Consider the following 19,701-nt stretch of genomic DNA (forward strand, 5'->3'; position numbering starts at 1 on the left):
AACATACCTGTACTCTGCTTTACCGTCATCTACTCTGATCCTTTCTACCAGGCTAGAGCAGTCTGCCTCAAGCCACCTTCTGCGCCTTTGCTTTCATAAATTTATCGCATTTTGTGCCTAAATGATATGCATAGCCTCCCCCGCGGCGGCTCTGCAGTTACCACGCTTTGAACTGCAGTCAGCATAGCGGACTACGCACCCGCTGGTCGGGACAGTCTCATTTCGACCGCGGAGCGTTGAAAATATGTCCGTACTCTCAAATTTTGGTGCACGCTCAAGAGCGCCTCTTGAAACGTCTGCTTACCACTCCTCTCATTCTAGAGACATGTTTTCGGAACGTAAACATTGATACAATAAAAGAAGCGCACACGGCAGCGATTACATTTATTAGCAACGTACTTCGACAGCATATGCCGGGCAACGAACAACATGGGAGCTCTGGTCGTCAGACCTTATTGTGGTAAGCCGAATAGTCAGTTTTTTGTAAATGAGCTATAATTTGATCAATTAGTTGCGCGATTCTCGACGCTGTCGCTAGTCTGCACGAGAATCACGGAGTAAGTGATGACGGATCCTGCGAGCTGCAATAAAAAGAAAACGTCATCGTATAGCTGTATGCACCTGGATCTGACTTGTGCAAGTCAGCATGCAGAAACTTGGTCTATATTCCCAGTGGACCGCCTACAGGGGTGCCACTCAAAGCCGCCTAGCGGTAACTTTCGAAACCACGCTCGGGAGGGCATCGCGGTTGTTCATTCGCCGCTACGAGGACGAGCGACATTCGCATTGTTATTTAGCGTTTTCTTTTAGGCTTCTCCCGATGTCCTTCTACTGTGATATGGAATGAAGATATGCGCCCTTGTGTAAAAGTAAGCACATTTATAACGTTCCAGCCATCTGAATTTATCAAACGCGCATATTGTCACGTAGCAGTTGGTACAGGCGTCCAGACGGCAGAGGAACGCCAACACCGAGATGATGCCAGCCCACACCGAGACGGCCAGGATGGAACGTCCAGGTTTCGTCTTCTTCAGCAGCGAACAGCGTGGCGCACGAGCTGCGTGCCGAACAGCCGCCGAGCGGCTATTGTTGTAGACGCGGCATTACCCTCCCTCTCGGAAAGAGCATCGGCCCGATGCTTTAGCAAGAAAATAGGGAGAAAGGAACAAAAAAAAACAGAGTAACGCACAGCACTTAGTCACTGAATGTCTCGCTAAAAATAGGGCTTCATCCGCACTACATGAACAATCTCTGGTCTCTGCTGACGGCGAGTAGTCCGGGAAGCCCCATCCAGGAGAACTTCATAGGTTACGTCGCTTAGCTGACGGAGAACTCGGTAGGGGCCGAAATACTGCTTGAGCAGTTTTTCTGAAAGACCACGGCGTCTAATGGGGGTCCATACCCACACTTTGTCGTCCGGGGCGAACGTCATCAGTCTGTGGCGGCGGTTGTAACGTCGGGCGTCACGGTCTTGTTGGTTCAGGATGCGCACTCTTGCAAGTTGTCGAGCTTCTTCTGCGCGAAGCGTGAACTCCTCGGCGCCAACGTCGGGGTCGCGGCCATCATGGGGCAGCATTGCTTCCAACATTGTCGACACTTCGCGGCCGTACAACAGACAGAAGGGCGTCCTCCGCGTGGTTTCCTGTTGAGCCGTGTTATACGCGAAAGTAATATATGGCAGGATATCGTCCCAAGATCGATGCTCAACGTCAACATACATGGGCAGCATGTCGACGAGAGTTTTGTTGAGGCGCTCGGTCAGGCCATTCGTCTGGGGATGGTAGGCGGTTGTTTTCCTGTGAGTAGTGCCACTCAGCCGCATGAGGGATTCCAAGAGTTTGGCAGTGAAAGCGGTGCCTCTATCCGTGATAATTAGTGCTGGAGCGCCATGCCGGCGGACGATGCGTTCCACGAAAAATTTCGCAGCCTCGGCTGCTGTGCCGCGCTGGAGAGCCTTGGTTTCAGCGTAGCGCGTAAGGTAATCAGTGGCGACGATAATCCACCGGTTTCCCGAAGATGAAGTTGGAAAAGGGCCAAGAAGGTCCATGCCAACTTGCTCAAACGGGAGTCTGGGCACTTGAACGGGATGTAAAAGTCCAGCTGGCTTGACAGGGGGTGTTTTTCGTCGTTGACAATTACGGCACGTGCGCACATAGTGTCGTACAGTCGCCGCAAGCTTAGGCCAGTAATAGCTATTTTTATCCGAGCCAGAGTGCGGGCGTAGCCGAGGTGACCTGCGGTGGGCTCGTCGTGACACGCCTGCAAGATTTCTTCATGGAGATTCGCTGGAACGACGAGGAGGTAGTCGCTTCCGGTTGGAGAAAAGTTGGCTTTGTTCAGCACGTTGTTGCGCAGACAAAAGGAGGACTGGGTTCTTGCGAAGGGCTGGGGAACCTCCGTGGTACGTGCTTCTAGGAAGTCGATGAGAGGTTTCAGCGCAGGGTCCTCACGTTGCTGACTGGAAATAGTCGCTGCGTCTACGGCTGCGATGAGAGGAAAGTCCGGTTCGTCGTCGTCGCGCGCAGCCTCGACTGGATATCTGGACAAGCAGTCGGCATCGTTGTGCTGGCGCCCTGATTTATACACGATGGACTTGTCAAACTCCTGAAGGCGTAAGCTCCAACGCGCAAGGCGGCCAGAGGGATCCCGTAAGTTCGTCAACCAGCAGAGAGAGTGGTGGTCGGTTACAACTTGAAAATGCCGGCCGTACAGGTAAGGTCGAAATTTTGTCACAGCTCATACCACGGCAAGGCATTCTTTTTCGGTCGTGGAATAGTTAGATTCAGCACGAGACAGAGTGCGGCTGGCGTATGCTATTACGCGCTCAGCGCCGTCCTGCCACTGGACGAGTACGGCACCGAGACCCACGTTGCTGGCATCTGTGTGGACGAGAGTCTCCGCACGAGAATCGAAATGACCAAGGACAGGCGTGGTTTGCAAGCGTCGCCGTAATTCATCAAATGCCTGCTGCTGCTGTTCTGTCCACGCGAATGGGACGTCCTCTCTTCTAAGATGTGTCAACGGTGCAGCAAGTCGGGAAAAGTTGGCAACGAACCGCCGGTAATACGCGCAAAGGCCCAAAAAACGCCGGACCGTTTTCTTGTCCGAAGGAGTGGGAAAGTTGGCGACGGCAGCTGTTTTAGCAGGATCCGGCCGGACTCCACGATGGCTGACGACATGGCCCAGGAAAAGGAGCTCCTCATAACCAAAGTGGCATTTCTCGGGCTTCAACGTCAGGCCGGCAGATCTTATAGCCTGTAGCACGGTCAAGAGGCGCTGGAGGTGTTCTTCGAACGTTGGCGAAAATACAACAACGTCGTCCAGGTATACCAAGCACGTCTGCCATTTCAGGCCCGACAAAACAGCGTCCATCATTCTCTGAAATGTTGCCGGAGCTGAACACAAACCGAAAGGAAGGACCTTGAACTCATAAAGGCCATCCGGCGTCACGAACGCTGTCTTCTCGCGATCCCGCTCGTCAACTTCGATCTGCCAGTAAGCACTTTTTAAGTCCAGCGAAGAAAAGTAGCGCGCGTGCCGCAGCCGGTCAAGAGAGTCGTCAATGCGTGGTAACGGGTAGACGTCTTTCTTGGTAACCTGGTTAAGCTTCCGGAAGTCAACGCAAAATCGCAGACTACCATCCTTCTTCTTAACCAAAACCACAGGCGAAGCCCACGGGCTCATCGACGGCTGAATAACACCACCCTGCAGCATCTCTTTGACTTGTTCAGCTATGGCTTCAGGCTCCCGCAGTGAGACACGGTATCGGTTTTGTCGAATTGGTCGGGTACTGTAGTCTGTAATGATGCGGTGCTTAGCGAGAGGCATCTGTTTGACTGCCGACGTAGACGAGAAACAGTCTTGGAACTGATGCAGTAGGCCGAATAGGCTCTCCCTATCGGCTGGGGGTAAGCCTGGGTTCACGTCGAGGATCAGCTGAGGTGTGCAAGAATTGGACGTTTCGCTCGGGAGGGCAAGGCAGTCGTTAATTTCGGCGATGCCCTCGAAGTATGCGACCGCAGTGCCCTTGGCGATGTGTTGCCGTTCGGTCCCGAAATTCGTTAGAAGGACATCTGCCAGGCCGTTCCCTAGCGTGACGATACCTCTCGCGATGCAGACCCCATGAGAGAGCACAAGCGCAGTGTTCTGTTCTGCTACGCCGTCAGCACTGCACCGGTCGCCCCAAATGACGGTAACGAGGGCACAGGATCGCGGAGGCACGGTCACATAGGCGTCGATTATGCGCAGGGCCACTCTGCGTGGTTCGGTGTCGGCTGAAATCGTTCCAGGGGTCGAAAATGTTACCAGACGATCGGGAAGGTTTATGATGGCACCATGCTCAAGCAAGAAGTCCATTCCGAGGATCAGGTCTTTGCAGCAGTGCGGCAGAACAACAAAAGTGCCAACAAAAGCAGAATTGGCAATGGTGACTCGAGCAGTGCATCTTCCGACAGGCGTCATGAGGTGACCGCCAGCAGTACGAATTTGAGGTCCATCCCATGCTGTCTTTACCTTGCTGAGGCGATCCGCGAGGTGCTTGCTTATAATCGAAAAGTCCGCGCCTGTATCGACTAAAGCAGTCACTGGGTGCCCGTCAACGTGAATGCGGAGGTCGGCGCTAACTGCATCGGTGTCAGGGAAACTCGGGTTCACAGAATCGGGCTGCGGCGGCATCGGGATCTCGGCATCGCGTTCCGGCGGCGTTCGGGGGTCTTCGTTATATCCGCTGTCAGCAACCTTCCCCCCTGAGGTCGCCGCTTTCAGTTTCCCCGGCGCGGGCTTGGAGACCGGCCCTGCAGTCCATTTGAGAAAGCCTGGCGGCTGGGCGACGTGATGCGTGCGGGAGACGGAGATCGGGGTCGGCGGGTAGAGGTGGTGTCATGGGCAGCAAGGTACTCCTCTAATTCGTGGGGTCGCTAACCGAAACGGGGACAGGGTGCGTCACGTGGGAAACCCCGGAGGCCGATTTCACGGTAGGGGCAACGGCGATACAGGTGGCCGGCTTCCCCGCAATGGTAAGAGCGGCTGCTGATCAGAAGTGCGCCAAACAGCCGCCTTCCGGGCCGCTGGACGCATGGCAGGGCCTCGCTGAGGCCGCTGGTAGAATGACGGTGGCGGAGCGGTTGGCGGCGGCGGATGGTACGGCAAGCGTTGCACAGGTGGCAACTCGGAACGGAGAGCCGCGGCGTAGCTCATGGGGCGTGGCTCCGGCATGACTGGAGGAGGCGGTGAAAATGCTTGGCGAATCTCACCGCGCACAACCTCGGTAAGAGCCGCAGCCGTCGGATCAGACGAGGCAAGGGTCAGTTTTTGCAGCTCTTCACGGACCACCGCGCGCATGAGCTCACGAAGCGACGCATTGTCGCTGGACACGCTCAAGGAAGCCGCACTGGCGCTTGGCTCACCGCACAAGGAGTCATTTCGGCGCCAGCGCTGCTGCAAGGCCCGCTCAATGGCGGTCGCCTCTTTGATGAAGTCGGCTACCGTCTGCGGGGGATTTCGGACCAAACCAGCAAAGAGTTGGTCCTTCACACCTTGCATCAGGTGGCGGAGCTTCGTGGATTCCACCATATCTAGGTCAGCGCGACGACAAAGACGGGTCACATCCTCGGCGAACATGGCCACGCTCTCATTAGGTTTTTGTACGCGAGCGTCCGGAAGGTGCCGCGCACGATCCCGGCGGTCCGTGCTAGCAAAGGTGTCCCGGACCTGCTGGCGGAAGGTATCCCAGCTTTGGAGATCGGTCTCCCTGTTCTCGAACCAAATCTTGGCTCCGTCTTCGAGGGCGAAATACACGTTCCGCAGCTTCTGCGCAGGGGTCCATTGGTTGAAATCGGCAACCCGCTCAAACTGGTCAAGCCAGTCTTCAACGTCTTCGAAAGCGACGCCATGGAAGCTGGCTGGCAAGCGGGGTTGCTGTAGCGTCAAGTGGGAAGCGCTAGCCTGCGCCATGGTGGTATGCTCACCAGGTCGATGAGTGCGTGCCGCTTTTGGGAGGAGACCAAACTCTGGGACCAGTCCCAGGAGGCGGCGGCTGCTGCGGTGAACGGGCGTGCAAACAAGGGGTAGCTGGTCGGGACTCGATGAGCGGCTGTCTGAAGAGGTGTTGGACATGGGACGTCGAGCCCGCAACCTCCACCAGTGTCACGTAGCAGTTGGTACAGGCGTCCAGACGGCAGAGGAACGCCAAAACCGATATGATGCCAGCCCACACCGAGACGGCCAGGATGGAACGTCCAGGTTTCGTCTTCTTCAGCAGCGAACAGCGTGGCGCACGAGCTGCGTGCCGAACAGCCGCCGAGCGGCTATTGTTGTAGACGCGGCAATATATACGCTCCAGGGGCCATGGCAAGCGAGCAATACGCAAAAAACTAATAAGTGAACCACAGATCCGCTGGTTCTAAGGCGTTAGCAGTTATACGGAGCACAACCCGGACAGTCGCGTGGAGGAAGCAAGATGCAAGGTCACCGATCGAAGCGGCCAGGAGAGAAAGGTAAGACAAACAAATGCAGGGGCAGCGATGGCAGAAGGGAAGATGTAGAGGGTGAAAATGGATGGACGCTGTTGCCGACAGCGGGACTAAAATAAAAGATAAAATTACAGAACGCTTAATCGACGAACTCACACATTTAACGAAAGGCAATACGCTAAGTAGAAAAAATTCTAAGACTGTGAATTTGTTACGATTCTTGATTCGTTGCGAAACTACTTGAATTATTCAAACTTGCCGTATTTGCATCCGAGAGATTTGTTGAACAGATTTTTCTTCTTAATGCGCTTTAGTAATGCAGCATCAGTCCAGGCCTTATCAATTTTTCGATCAGTCCGGCAGCAGTGCACTCGGCCAGCAAGTCGACTAAACATGCTGCATATCTTTGCAGCCACTTGTTCTAAGGCCTTTGGTTCAGCAGGATGGACAGCCAGAACGACGCAGACTACCTACGCCCCATGGCCACACACAGTAGAGGTCAGAGCAACCTATTGCGTATCTTTTTTTTTTTTTGCTTCCGCGTTCTTCGCCGGTGACTGCGTTGACGGAGCAGCATGATATCCGCCTACAAAATCTCGGAATCCCTGCTTCACCGTTCAGTCCGGCAGCAATGCATTCAGCGAGCAAATAAACTAAGCGCTCCTCTACACCTTTGCAGTAAGCAAAATCGAATTTAATACTGAATAGTAACTCACTTGCTTGTCGCAGTGCTGTCAGACAAACGTAGAAAGTTGGATCTTTTTTACTGCTTTTTGACGTGGAAGCGCAGTGGGAAAGGACGACGAAAAGGACCTCGCGAGCTTGTTACCTGAATTTCGTAGAGAAATGCGTGCTCATATGATGGCAGTCAAAGACAGTTTACGCTTTTGCAGTGACACCTGTGATGAAGTTAAGACAACTGGCATTAGGTGTTGCGAGCGGAAATGAAAACACCAACCAAACAGAGTGAACACCTGAAAGCTGAAAACGAGAGGCTTGGAATTAAAGTCGTAGAGCTCGAACAATATCAAAGGAGTAACAACCTGAAAATTAAGGGCGTGCAGAGGATCTTGACTCGACCGCCGTAATAAAAAAAAAGATGGTGAACTTGTGGACTAAACTTTAGCCGACGCTGATATCGACATATGATATCGGATGTCGACGGCCCGAAAGCAGGATATGAACATGGTCAGTCGGTTCGTATCGCGAACCAACCGTAACGTGCTGATTACCAAGACCAACAAAAAACGAGCTGTCATCAGTGATGTAGGATTTGAGGACACAAGCACTGCTATTCACGTGAACGAACATTGACGCGACACAACAAGCACCTCCCTGGTGCTGCCGTTGTGCAGAAAAAAAAAGGTCGGATGGAAGTACGTGTGGCTCAGCTAAGGTGAAACTTTTGCGCGCAAGGATGAATTGTCCGTTGCTGCACGAACTGCTTGGTTTGGTTGGTTTATGGGGTTTAACGTCCCAAAGCGACTAAGGCTATGAGAGACGCCGTAGTGGAGGGCTCCGGAAATTTCGACCACCTGGGGTTCTTTAACGTGCACTGACATCGCACAGTACACGGGCCTCTAGAATTTCTCCTCCAAAGAAATTCCAGCCGCCGCGGCCGGGATCGAACCCGCGTCTTTCGGGTCAGCAGCCGAGCACCATAGCCGCTGAGCCACCGCGGCGGCTGCACGAACTGCGAAGGAAGATGACCTTGCCTGCATCAATTAATCAGAAACGGTACTGTATGGGTCCGGTCTCTTCAATTATTAAGCGCCATGTTTAACACGACATCGGTCAGTTTTTAATTGTCCGAACTAATAAAACAACTTGGCGATTTAAATTGGTGTTTTTCCTTAATATACACTTCAATACCCGTAGCATGACTAAGAAACAACATGATTTCGACAGTTGCATAAACTCCCTTCAAATAAATTCTGATGCATTCATGTTTACGGGAACATGAATGAAGGAAGCTGACCCGCCCCCGACATTCAAGAATTACATACGGATGTGCTCAGACAGAACAGGCAGAGGCAGCTGCCTGGTGATTTATCTTCAGCACAAGTGTGCATATCATTTTCGTGGTGCGTGGACTATGAGGAATAGTTACATGCTGGGCGTTTCAGCAAACACTTTAAAACTTTTTGGAAAACAAGCTTTTTTGGGTTCAAATATAGCTTTTGGGGCACAGTATTATCAGTTTTGACGGACACCAGAAAACCGCTGGATCGTCTCAGGAAGTAAGCTGCTTAACTAATTTTTAATAATCAACATTTAACTAGTACAGTTAGGCCCTAGTTGCAATCAGAGATTGGTAGCCGGTCGTAAGTAATAGCCATACCAGTTTTTAAAATTTCTAAAACGCGATTACCCTTGGCGTTGTGGCTCGAGAAAAGTTGGCATTTTCGACCAGCTACGTGCAATGGAGGGGTTGTTTTGCCTGCACGCTTTCTAAAGCACATGTATTTTCGAACGATGCAGCCAGATATCGTCGAGCCACAGCGGCCACGGTAATCGCGCTTTCGAAATTCTAAAAACTGATGTGGCTATTACTAACGACCGCCTACAAGTATCTGATGGTAACCAGATGCAAAAATCTACTAGTCAAAAAGCTAATTATTAAAAATCAGGTTTGGTTATAGCTTATGCGGTTTAACGTCCCAAATCGACTCAGACTATGAAAGACGCCATAGTGAAGGGCTCCGGAAATTTCGACCTCCTGGGGTTCTTTAACGTGCGCTGACATCGCACAGAACACGGGCCTCTAGAGTTTTGCTTCCATCGAAATTCGACCCCCGCGGCCGGGATCGAACCCACGTCTTTCGGGTCAGCAACCGAGCACCATAACCAGTAAGCCACCGTGGCGGGTTATTAAAAATTGGTTCACCAGCTTACTACTTAAGACGATTCACTAGTTTTCTTGAGTGTTGGTAGTGTGCTTAGTGGTGGGAACGAGCTCATTTCAAGTTTCTACTCTGTACTGGCCACCCACTGGATACAAGCCGCATTTCCTAGAACACTTGGAATATTTAGTGGTGGGTTGTAATAGAAATAGGTAGTCTTTATTTTTGGGGGGATGTTAACATTGACACTTTATCTGACGACACTTACGCGCATAACTTCATGATTCTCGAGTCTTATGGGTGAGAAAATTGAATTAATATGACAAGCCGCATTAGTCCAGCCAGTTCTACCTCAGTCGATATATGTGTTTCAAACCTAAATATACCAGACATCACAGCAGGAGTACTATCATGTGATATCAGTAACGATTTGCACATGCTCTTTCTTCCACATAAAATGTGTTCAATATAACTGCAAGCAGGCTTGAATGCAGGGCAGTGAGTGACACACTTTAAGCTATTTCCATTATTTAACTGAAAGTGCTGACTGGTCAAATGTGCACTTAGAGAAAGTTGCAAACTCTGTGCATGAGGTTTTCCTACGTGTTTTTTATTTGCTATTATAATCGTGCATTGCATTAAGACCATATAGAAATTGCCATTACGACCATATAGACCATACAGAAATTCTAAGTAATATACATTTCTGAAATTGTGCATTCATCTAGTATGTACTCTCGTTGAAAAAAGTGAAACCTTCCAGTTAAAATAAATGTTTGCTAATACTGAGCGACGTACCTAAAATCCTGTTTTTTTTTTTCACGCGGACACTACCGTTCAAAATCTCAGATTATTTGATCATATCGATGCGGACTGAGCACTAGTGCCGACTGCAAGAGATGAAAGTACCACATTTTTTTTCTGTTACACTATCAGCAGCCCAAAAGGTAATCATTATACAGTGTTCGCTACAAAGATTTGTTTCGTCGCGGAACTAATCACAGAGTAGCACGGAGTTGACGGATATTGCTTCTAATTTTCAAACGTGCGTGGCATCGTCTACATATGGAAATATGCTATGCCAGTGTGCTCATTACAGAAATATGAAATTTCGACGGGATCCCTAGTGGCAATGAATGGTCAAAGTGTACATAGCAGTTTGAGGCATTTTAAATGAATAAAAAAACATCCCCGCCCCCATCACTACTCAACATTGATTATATTCGACTAAAGAAATAGAAAAAAGAAAAATGTGTCCCAGCCCGCACCACTAAGTATAACGGGCTTAATCACTACTGTTCTTGTTCTAGTAAAGTCCTTGTCAATCGCCCCAAACTGGGAAAAATCGCTTACCGAAACAAGAAGTGGCATATTTAGATTGAAGAAGTTTCCGCCGCTAAGGAACATCTCTTCGTGGATTATGCAATTGTGGAGATACGCAACCTGCAAGAAAAGTGCCATTTCTAATTTACCTTCATATGTGTGGATGAATGTTCCAATCAAATATTCTGCTATTAGTAAGGCTAGTTTATATTAGAATTACGCCAGCGTTCTGTGTTGTCCTGTAGGAAAGACGAATAACTCGGAATGCACTGGCAAAAGCTGCAGACTTACCTCACGGAATTGCTCGGGCGTGCAGCGTAACAGCGATGCTTTCATCAGGGTCTCTTTCAACTCTCGAACCTTAGCATAAAGAAAATACCATGATTGAGTCTGTATCAACTTCTGACGCATGGCAATCACCCTGAACTGTACTCACCTCGTTGGCCATCGTCTGGCTCAGCAGCGCCACGTCCACAAAGTCGAAGATCGCATAACATGCGTACGAAGCGTTCACGAGAAGCTGATCCGTGGGTAAGCCTTCGTCAAACGCGCAGTAGATGCACACGCAAGCCTCGCTCAAGACGACGACCGCCGCTGCCATCAATGAGAACTGCCAGGTTGTGTTGAGCAGCCTTCTGAGGCTTCTAATGGAGCTCAAGTTTACTCTCACTTTCTCGATCTCAGTTGCTCCCGGCGTCTTGAAGTGGTGGCTGTCTGCAGCCATAGCCAACATTAACGCATCACGCTGGTGACTGACGTAAGCGATCAGCACTTCGCAGCACGGTCTCAGAACGACAGAGTGCATCATATCGTAAGTGAAGAAAGGCAGGCTGACCAGAGCGCTGGCACGGACCAGAAACTCGAGGAAGGAGTTGCCTGCGACGTCCACCGTCTGTAGAGTGATGCTTGCTTTGATGATGATGGAAGCGATTAGTGCTGCCAACATGCAGGTCCTATGAACAAACGTTTGGCTTACTCAACAATGAAAGATGCCAAAGAATTAAATGGTGTACAGACACTTTGCAATCAGTTATTTTGTGGCAACCTGGAACTGTTCAAACATCTTCATTTCAACATAGAACTTTGCCCCAAAGCTGGAAGTGTTCGCAAATATTATTAAAACACAACAAATTTTTTTTTTCCAGAAAACGGCCTTGAAAACTAAATGTATCAACCGAATTGCCTGTCTATTTCGATTTGATAACTCATCTAATATATCAGACGTCTCCGTCCTTTTTTTTTCAGGTTTGGCCCCCACCATGTATCTTTAAAAATGCTAGCCACCGCCCCCAGTCACCCCTGAAAAAAGAGCCGAGCCAGCTTCGAAACGTTGGGGTTCAAATTAAAAAAGTTTTGGTTGGAGACGTGTCAGAGTTTACTATAAGGGAACGGCCTTGATTTAGCTAAATCGGGCAAATCGCCTCAAGCCGAAAAGCTAGCCAAGAATTGTCAATCTCAAAACATCGTCAAAAAGGCGCCTGTCATCTTAAAAATCTACCTTGCTTCTTTAGACGCGAAATGGTGATGCGGGCCTTCCAAGGCGAAAAATAAAATCGCGAAAAACTAGGATTTATAAAAATGACATTTTCGGCATGTCTATAGACACAAATTTCTGTGTTCAAAATCTCAAAGTCCAGCTCCAAATAGAAATAAAAAATTAAATAAAGTATCAGAGTTTTAAGTTGCAGATCGATTAAAGCGCGAAAGCACGAGCCGGAAGTCCCGAAGGAGTATTATTGGACGAACAAGACGGTGTGAGATGAACAGCGTGAGAGTAGGTTGCAGTTTAACACGAGGCGTGTTCAGGTGAGGCGATAGCCTTGTTTAACAAAAAAGAAAGCGGCGATAGCCTAGGGCTCCCGCGCAGTGGCCTGCGCAGCTGATCTGCTAGCGCCGCCGCGGCGTCGACTCCTAGTCATGGATATTGATTTCATTTCCTTTTTTTAACTTAACGTGGCGCCGCTGTTGCTAGACAACGGCATAAGATCCAAAGATGACAAGATTCTTGGTCTCTGTTGGTGACCGTATGAGCGCTTTCACGAAAAAATCGAAGTTTTCTGTGCCCGCGCGACCAAAAATTGATTGAGAATGGCGAGATGAAGCTGAAGTTCGTGCGCCGCTCGCTCCGTGCGTGCTTGTCCAACCGAGATCATTTTGGTGTCGTTGAAAAGCTAGTTCCCTCCGCCACGTTTCAAACGCGAAAGTGCCCGTCGCAGCCGCGCGTTTTTTCACGTCATTCCGGCCCAGACAGCCCCGCCGAGCGTTTCCCGGCGCAAAGGGAGGCGGGCAGCCCGACAGCGGGAACATGCGGGAAGCAGCAGGTGCCTCCACGGCCGGTCTATCGGCGGCGGCGCGAACGCGCGCATTCTACTCTGGCCCAGCCGTGTAGCGGCGTTGTTCGAGGTTGTGGCGGCTACTGCCGCAGTCGCGCTATAAGCCAGCGCGATCGCGATGGGGAAACGATCTCCACGTAAATGACTGAGTCCTGGATGTAACCTGGATACAACGAAAAATCGCGGACTTCTTTCAGTTTCTTTCTAACCACGTAAAACTTGCTAATGAAGTATTGCAATCATCTTCGCTAGATTTGAAGTGGAGGTCCAATTTTCTGAGCTATCCGGGACGGCTAGCAAATTGCGACTAGCTATAGCGAATTGATCAGTAATTCGAGGCGGGAACAGTGCTGGCCCAATATTTCTGGGAATCCACCAAGGAGATCTGCAACAAGGGAGTAATTACTCATTGTCATCCACCCAGAGCAGCCATACTGCTGGAAATGAAAGCATGCACAGAAGCATCGTAGTTGAAGGAAAAATCGTCCTGGTCGGGGGTTCGAACCCGGGACCACCGTTTCACCGATGAAGTCGCTCTACCAACTGAGTTAATAGGGGACGGCTAGCATATCGTATTGCGAGAACGAATTGACCAGTGAACAATAATGTCACCTAATGATGCTTCATAATAATAGTGTTTTCACAAAAGTGGTTTACGGTTTATCGGGTTTAATGTCCCAAAGCGACTCAGTGAATGAGAGACGCCGTAGTGAAGGGCTCCGGAAATTTCGAAAACCTGGGGTTCTTTAAAGTGCTCTAACACCGCACAGTACACGGGCCTCTAGAGTTCCGCCTCCATCGAAATTCAACCGCCGCGGCCGGGATCAAACCCGCGTCTTTCGGGTCAGCTTTTCACTTAAGTGAATATTCTTATATGATGCTTTATCCGAATAGCAATAAAAAAACACAGCTCAGCATGCCACGCCATGGCCTGCAGCTTCATATAAATCGGAACCAAGTAACACTAAGGGAAAGTGTCCTAACCACCCGTGAAAAAATTGGAAGCGGACACTTAAGCTCCGCCTTGAGGGTATGACGCGATAGCGCAATGGGTTAATTCCCACATATGCGGAAGGTCATTCTCTACTTTATATTAATGCATCTCTGGGAGTCCTCATACGCCTCGAGGCGCAGTGGTGCAGCAGTTAAGGGATGCGCCACTGCCCTGCGATGTCAGGTGCTGCCACGGTGGCCAGTTTGCGCACTATCCGGCAGGCAAGTTGTGATGGCGCCGCAAGGTCACGCGACCTCCGTGGCCCATCTGCCGCCTAAGTTGATCTCTAGGGAGCACCTGCCAGAGCCATGATCGTGTTTTTTCGCTCACAACGCCGGCGCCGAAAACGCCGACACCGCATTTTCTGGGTAAAGGGGCCTGTAATGCTATCGCGTCCGTTACCTAATTAAGCTTCAGTTATTTTCCCATGACACGAACACTAATAAAGATATACTGAAGCTAATTATATTTTTGAAAACTGGAAAAGAAATGCATACGCACCTAATTTTATCACGGGTTGTAATTTAAATAACGTTTTATATGCTTGGAATTAGTTTTCTCACGCGCTTCTGTTGTGATTCGGAATCATTACGAGGTAGGAGATTTGCGCTGCCTCGGCTGCTCGCGGCGTTTCGTCTCTTCTACAATACCTTTGCTGCTGCCGGAGTGTGCATGAGCAAGGTTGAGAGCCCGTTCAGGTGGGTGGATCACGTGAAATGACGCCTTGAAAGGCTAACTTGAAGTAAATAGCTTACGACGGATATACAAACAGACTGCGATAACAGCCAAAATAAATAGTGGCAGGTCAAGGCACTACTTTGTACCGGCTGCTAGTCAAACATACTTGGTAAAATTCCGGGGCCTGCCGTGTTTTTTTTCTTTGCGCTATTTGTCGTTTCGTGTGCGATTTGATCGCATGCTGTAGCCGCTTTTTTTTATATAAATAGCACAAGCCCGATGCTCGCACGTTACCGCGAACCACTTTTCCGGAAAGCCACTGCATATCTGCAAATCGCCTAGGGGGGCACTTACACGCCTTCCGCGTAACGACCAATCAACGCGTGCGCACTGTCGGCGCGCGAATGGGGATGCATGCCGGCGGCCTTCACTCCTTTCTCGCGTGCAGGAATGCGGCAGTGCGCCGCAAAAGATAACGTGAAATTTTGCCCCCTAGAGGTCGGCTTTTAATAAAAACAATGAAGACCAAAGTAAGTAGCGCATGGGGTTATAAATAGTTGCTGATTATACTGCAAATGGCAGCAAGCCACGGTGTGTGTGGCACTCGGTGTCATGCGCAAATAAAACTTCAGGCACTTAATGATTGGATATAAGAGTTTGTGCAGTATGGCAAGCGCAGTCCGCGGCAAATAACGCTTCGGACATTTCGTTCGCCGAGTAGATATGTCCCGTTGTTAAAATAAAATTAACCCAGAAGGTAGGTAAACACACCTCAGAAAATAGGCCAGATAGCTCCTGTAGCGGTATTTCGTGCGGTCGAACAACGCTCTCTTCTCATACTGCGCCGACATCTTGAAAAATTCGAGCATTGTCCAAGAGCCAAAGAAAGCGCTCGCTTGGTTGGTGGCTACTTTCGCCGTCACGACGGCAGGAAGAACCAGATACACCGACTTCGTGAAGGTGCGGGCCTTGACAAAAACGCGCAGGATCTTGCTCATGATGATGACAAGCTCTATGGAACCGGCAGTGAGGACGAAGACAAGAGAGTACAGGGTGTACCACGTCTTCAATGTGATGCGCATGTCGTTCGGGTCGGTAGCCTGCAAGTTTTGAATGAAGAAAACGCCCACGGCACGGCAGAGCAAGGCGTATGGCTTCATGTGTTCAGCCATGGCGCTGGCCATGGTGCTTTGGGCGCACCCCGCTGGCCGGAGTAGGAACCTGAATTTGAAAAAAAAAGTGCGGTCGGGAAAGGTAAGAATATAAACAAAGAAGATATTAACCCTGATAGCACAAGGCAGTCAAAGGGCGGAAAGGTCTGCCTAGACGAACAGCTACTACTACTGCCGTTACTATTATACTGCCACTAGGGCTACAACTAGTACTACCGCTATCACCACCACCTCCTCTACCAAAACAACTACAACCACTACTACTACATAAACTGGGTGATTCCACTAGATCGAAAGGGCTAGTAATTCGATTTTAAAGAAAGCGAGAACACAGCTAGTGCTATTTTTTAAAGTTTGCTTTATCGTAATGATTATGGTTTGGTTTTATGGGGTTTAACGCCCCAAAGCGACTGAGGCTATGGGAGACGCCGTAGTGCAGGACTCTGGAGATTTCGACCACCTGGGGTTCTTTAACGTGCACTGACATCGCACAGTACACGGGCCTCTAGAATTTTGCCTCCATAGAAATTCAGCCGCCGCGGCCGGTACCGAACCCGCGTCTTTCGACTCAGCAGTCGAGTACCATAACCACTGAGCCACCGCGGCGGCCTTTATCGTAAAGTGCCAAGACTGATAATATTTCTCGTGTTCCCCGTTTATATCCCTTTACTGCACGTTGTTGCATATATGCAACATTAGCATAAATGGCTCCAAAAACAAAAGGAAATCTGAGTTGGAGCTTCCTGTGCTCGTTGTTGCATTTCTGCAACATAGGTTTGAAAAGCGCGCCATCGTGTGTGCTGCCATCTGTCCTGCTTCAGTGGAATCACAGCCATAACAAACATGGTGGATGCTTCGCGCGCTCACGTGCTGTAACAACGGTAAGTTTTGCCGTTTTTTATGCCTTTCTGAACTGGATAATGTGCAGTGAAATTGTTTAGTCTTTACTACGCATCATTGTTAATGTGTGTAAGGCAGAAAACGTTCTTATAATGCAATATTTTGTTTCTGGCGCGTTAAAGTTGGTATGTTGCACATATGCAACAATGTGCACCTTGGTTGTTTTTCTTGACAGAACAGGCTACATCACTCTGCAAGGCGGGAAAAAAGCAGCTGAAGAAAAGGGGCAGACCAAGCAGCGAATCTATTGAACAAGCCATTGAGGTGAAGAAGAAGAGGGGCCCAACTGCACCCACTCCTACACAGGATGTTCGGCTAGATGAGGTATAATTTCTAAACAATCATGAGTTGTTTCAAAGGTTATAATCACATATATTCTTTCAGGTTGGCCACTGGGTTCTTTGGAGCCAAAAGAGGCAGCGCTGCAAGTTTCCCAAGTGCACCGGAATCTGCATGAGCTACTGTTCTAAGTGTGGCATTCATCTCTGCTCTACAAACAAGAGCAATTGCTTCTACGTGTATCACACAATGAAATGACCGTTTTACTGTGGTTGATTCAGTGGTCATTATTTGTATTTCATTCTCACCAAGAACGGTGTTCAGCTTTGCAAGGTGTTTTCATTGTGCACATTGTTGCAAATATGCAACATACCATTTTTCAGCCAATAAAAAATGTTGATAACCAGCGAATCAAATTTCCATGTGCATATAGTGATTTTTATGACTGCCTGCATGTCCTGAAATAATCTTATCATAAAATAAAAAATCGTGCAGTAAAGGGATATATATCAACAAAAGTCGGCACTCTTTGTTACGACTCACGTGCTCAACACTTCCAGTTACAAGCAGCTGATACCGTAAGCCACGGGCAAAAAATCCTTCCAAATAGTTTCATCTCAATATTGTAGCGTTAAAAATTATTCTAGAAAGCAAAATTTCCTTACATGTCCCAAACTGCCTGACATGCTCTTTTACAATGGAAACAAAAATTATATAATCAAAGTTGGCTGCTGTAGATTCGTACGCCGCTCGAAAGTTGCGAAATAGAGCCATGTAGCTCATTAACTTTTCCAGTAATACCGGGAGTTTCAAATAAATGTAACCAAGTTTTTCAAAAAGATGAAGTGTCTTAGATCGGTGAAACCAAATGAATGCTGTTCCAGCCACGTGTCGTAGTATTGTTTCCTTTCTTGAAAGTTAATTAGTAAACACTAATTAGCAAGCTTTTTCAATGCCGGCTCCAAGAAAAAAGTGTCAGGGCGGTGGCTCTGTGATAAGGCGCTCGTCTACCGAGCCGGAATACCCGAGTTCGAACCCGACCGCGGCGGCCGCGTTGCGATGGAGGCAAAACGCAAGAGGCGCCCGTGTGCTGCGCGATGTCAGTGCACGTTAAAGATCCCCAGGTGGTCGAAATTATTCCGGAGACCTCCACTACGTCACCTTTTTCTCTCTTTCTTCTTTCACTCCTACCTTCCTCCCTTCCCTTACGGCGCGGTTCAGGTGTCCGCCGAGATATGTGAGACAGATGCTGCGCCATTTCCTTTCCTCAACAACCAATTTACCCATTTATTTTAAGTTGCAGATCCTGTTGGCAGCAGTAGACTGGAACGTTTACAACAATTTACCATTTACGCAGAGATGCCCACATAGGTAAACGGGACGCTACTCTGTTCTAAGTGCAATCACGTCTTGCGTATTGGAATTGAAGAAACAGTCTGTCCATGAGAACGCGCACCAACGTCCACTGTCAGCATGCACGTACAATTGCTCGAAATGTGAATTAGTCAGTGCGTGAAGAATATTCGGAGACTTTTGCCCGCACATGTACATCTTCTTACCGGCCTCAAAAGAAAGCCCGCGAAATGCAAAAAATACTATGTGTAAGCAGAGGTATTTGAGCCCCCCAGGCCGCGCTCGCTGAGAACAAAATCCGCTCATCTCGAGAGAGCTCTCATCGATGCGGCTTTGCTTTTGCAGTGACCTTCAAGATGTGCGCCAGCAAATTCTAACCCCTTAGCGTGCTTTCTTTTTGGGCTGGCAAAAAAAAAAAACCGACGTAAATGCTGGCTTATTGCAAGCATTTAAGTCTGCTGTTTTTCAAGATGATCTACAACTTGCGATGACACTTTCCTTCTAAAGCTAAAATTTAAAAAGTTGACTAATAAGAGCTTAGTAATAATTAACTTTACAGAATGAAAAATATACGCTGGAGACTAGATCACAAGACTTTAAAGAGCACTCAGTTGGGTTCATTCGCTTAGGACACTCTGTCTTTCCGACAAACTCGTTTACTATGAGCTGGGACACCCGGTACACTGGACTCCTCACAGAACAAAATTCACAATCTTGCGACAGAAGATTGAGCAAGGCATAAAAAATATTCACGAACATAATAAGAAATGAAGTATTAGCTTTTTTCGACGTTTAATAGAACCACTCTACTATAGTTTCGTTGGGGATACGTGCGGTAACCAGTCAATGGTGTGTTTGTGTAGTGGCCAGTTCGACGGAAATCCGTCCGGCCAGGCATCGTGAATGCGCCAAACCTCAAGTCCTTCTCAACGTGAACAAGAAACTCCTACGAGCTTAGAAATGTCTTTTCTTTTTTCGACTATAGCCAGATACGTCTTCATTTCGTCGGATCAGCGCTGTATTTGTGCCAGTGCCCGTGATTCACGGCTCCGCGTTCTGGTTAGTATCCCTTTTCGGGCTCTGGTTTCGCGCCACTAATCTCCACAGACTTGTTCAACTTGCCACTGTTACCACTCACGCCAAAACAAGTAGCCGGTTTGGTTTACTGGTTTAATGGGGTTTAACGTCCCAAAGCAACTCAGGCTATGAGGGACGCCGTAGTGAAGGGGTCCGGAAATTTCAACCACGTGGGGTTCTTTAACGTGCACTGACATCGCACAGCACACGCGCCTCTAGAATTTCGCCTTCATCGAAATTAAGCCGCCGCGGCCGGGATCGAACCCGCGTCTTTCGGGT

The 19,701-nt window shown here is 49.0% G+C and overlaps 2 protein-coding genes across 3 annotated transcripts in view; one reads left to right on the forward strand and one right to left on the reverse strand.

The window, feature by feature from the left end:
• Positions 1–367: 367 nt before the first annotated feature.
• The window catches only part of LOC149362409 (uncharacterized), a 159,067-nt gene continuing 139,733 nt past the window's right edge, over positions 368–19,701 (reverse strand). For both annotated transcript variants that reach the window (XM_089573001.1, XM_089572999.1), the window contains exons 3-7: positions 15,413–15,862; positions 11,073–11,589; positions 10,928–10,996; positions 10,667–10,756; positions 368–581 (exon numbers count right to left, since the gene is read on the reverse strand). In XM_089573001.1, the coding sequence (XP_089429127.1) occupies positions 504–581; positions 10,667–10,756; positions 10,928–10,996; positions 11,073–11,589; positions 15,413–15,825 (1,167 nt within the window). In that variant the 5' untranslated portion in view covers positions 15,826–15,862 and the 3' untranslated portion in view covers positions 368–503. The remainder of the gene's footprint in view (positions 582–10,666; positions 10,757–10,927; positions 10,997–11,072; positions 11,590–15,412; positions 15,863–19,701) is intronic.
• On the forward strand, positions 16,477–17,268 carry LOC149362410 (uncharacterized). The gene is made up of 3 exons (XM_089573002.1): positions 16,477–16,694; positions 16,889–17,037; positions 17,098–17,268. Exons 1-3 carry the CDS (start codon positions 16,664–16,666, stop codon positions 17,248–17,250), a joined length of 333 nt encoding a protein of 110 aa, XP_089429128.1. The 5' UTR covers positions 16,477–16,663; the 3' UTR covers positions 17,251–17,268.

This window comes from Amblyomma mixtum, chromosome 2, assembly GCF_055824585.1.
Source record: "Amblyomma mixtum isolate Tamu chromosome 2, ASM5582458v1, whole genome shotgun sequence".
NCBI lineage: Eukaryota > Metazoa > Arthropoda > Arachnida > Ixodida > Ixodidae > Amblyomma > Amblyomma mixtum.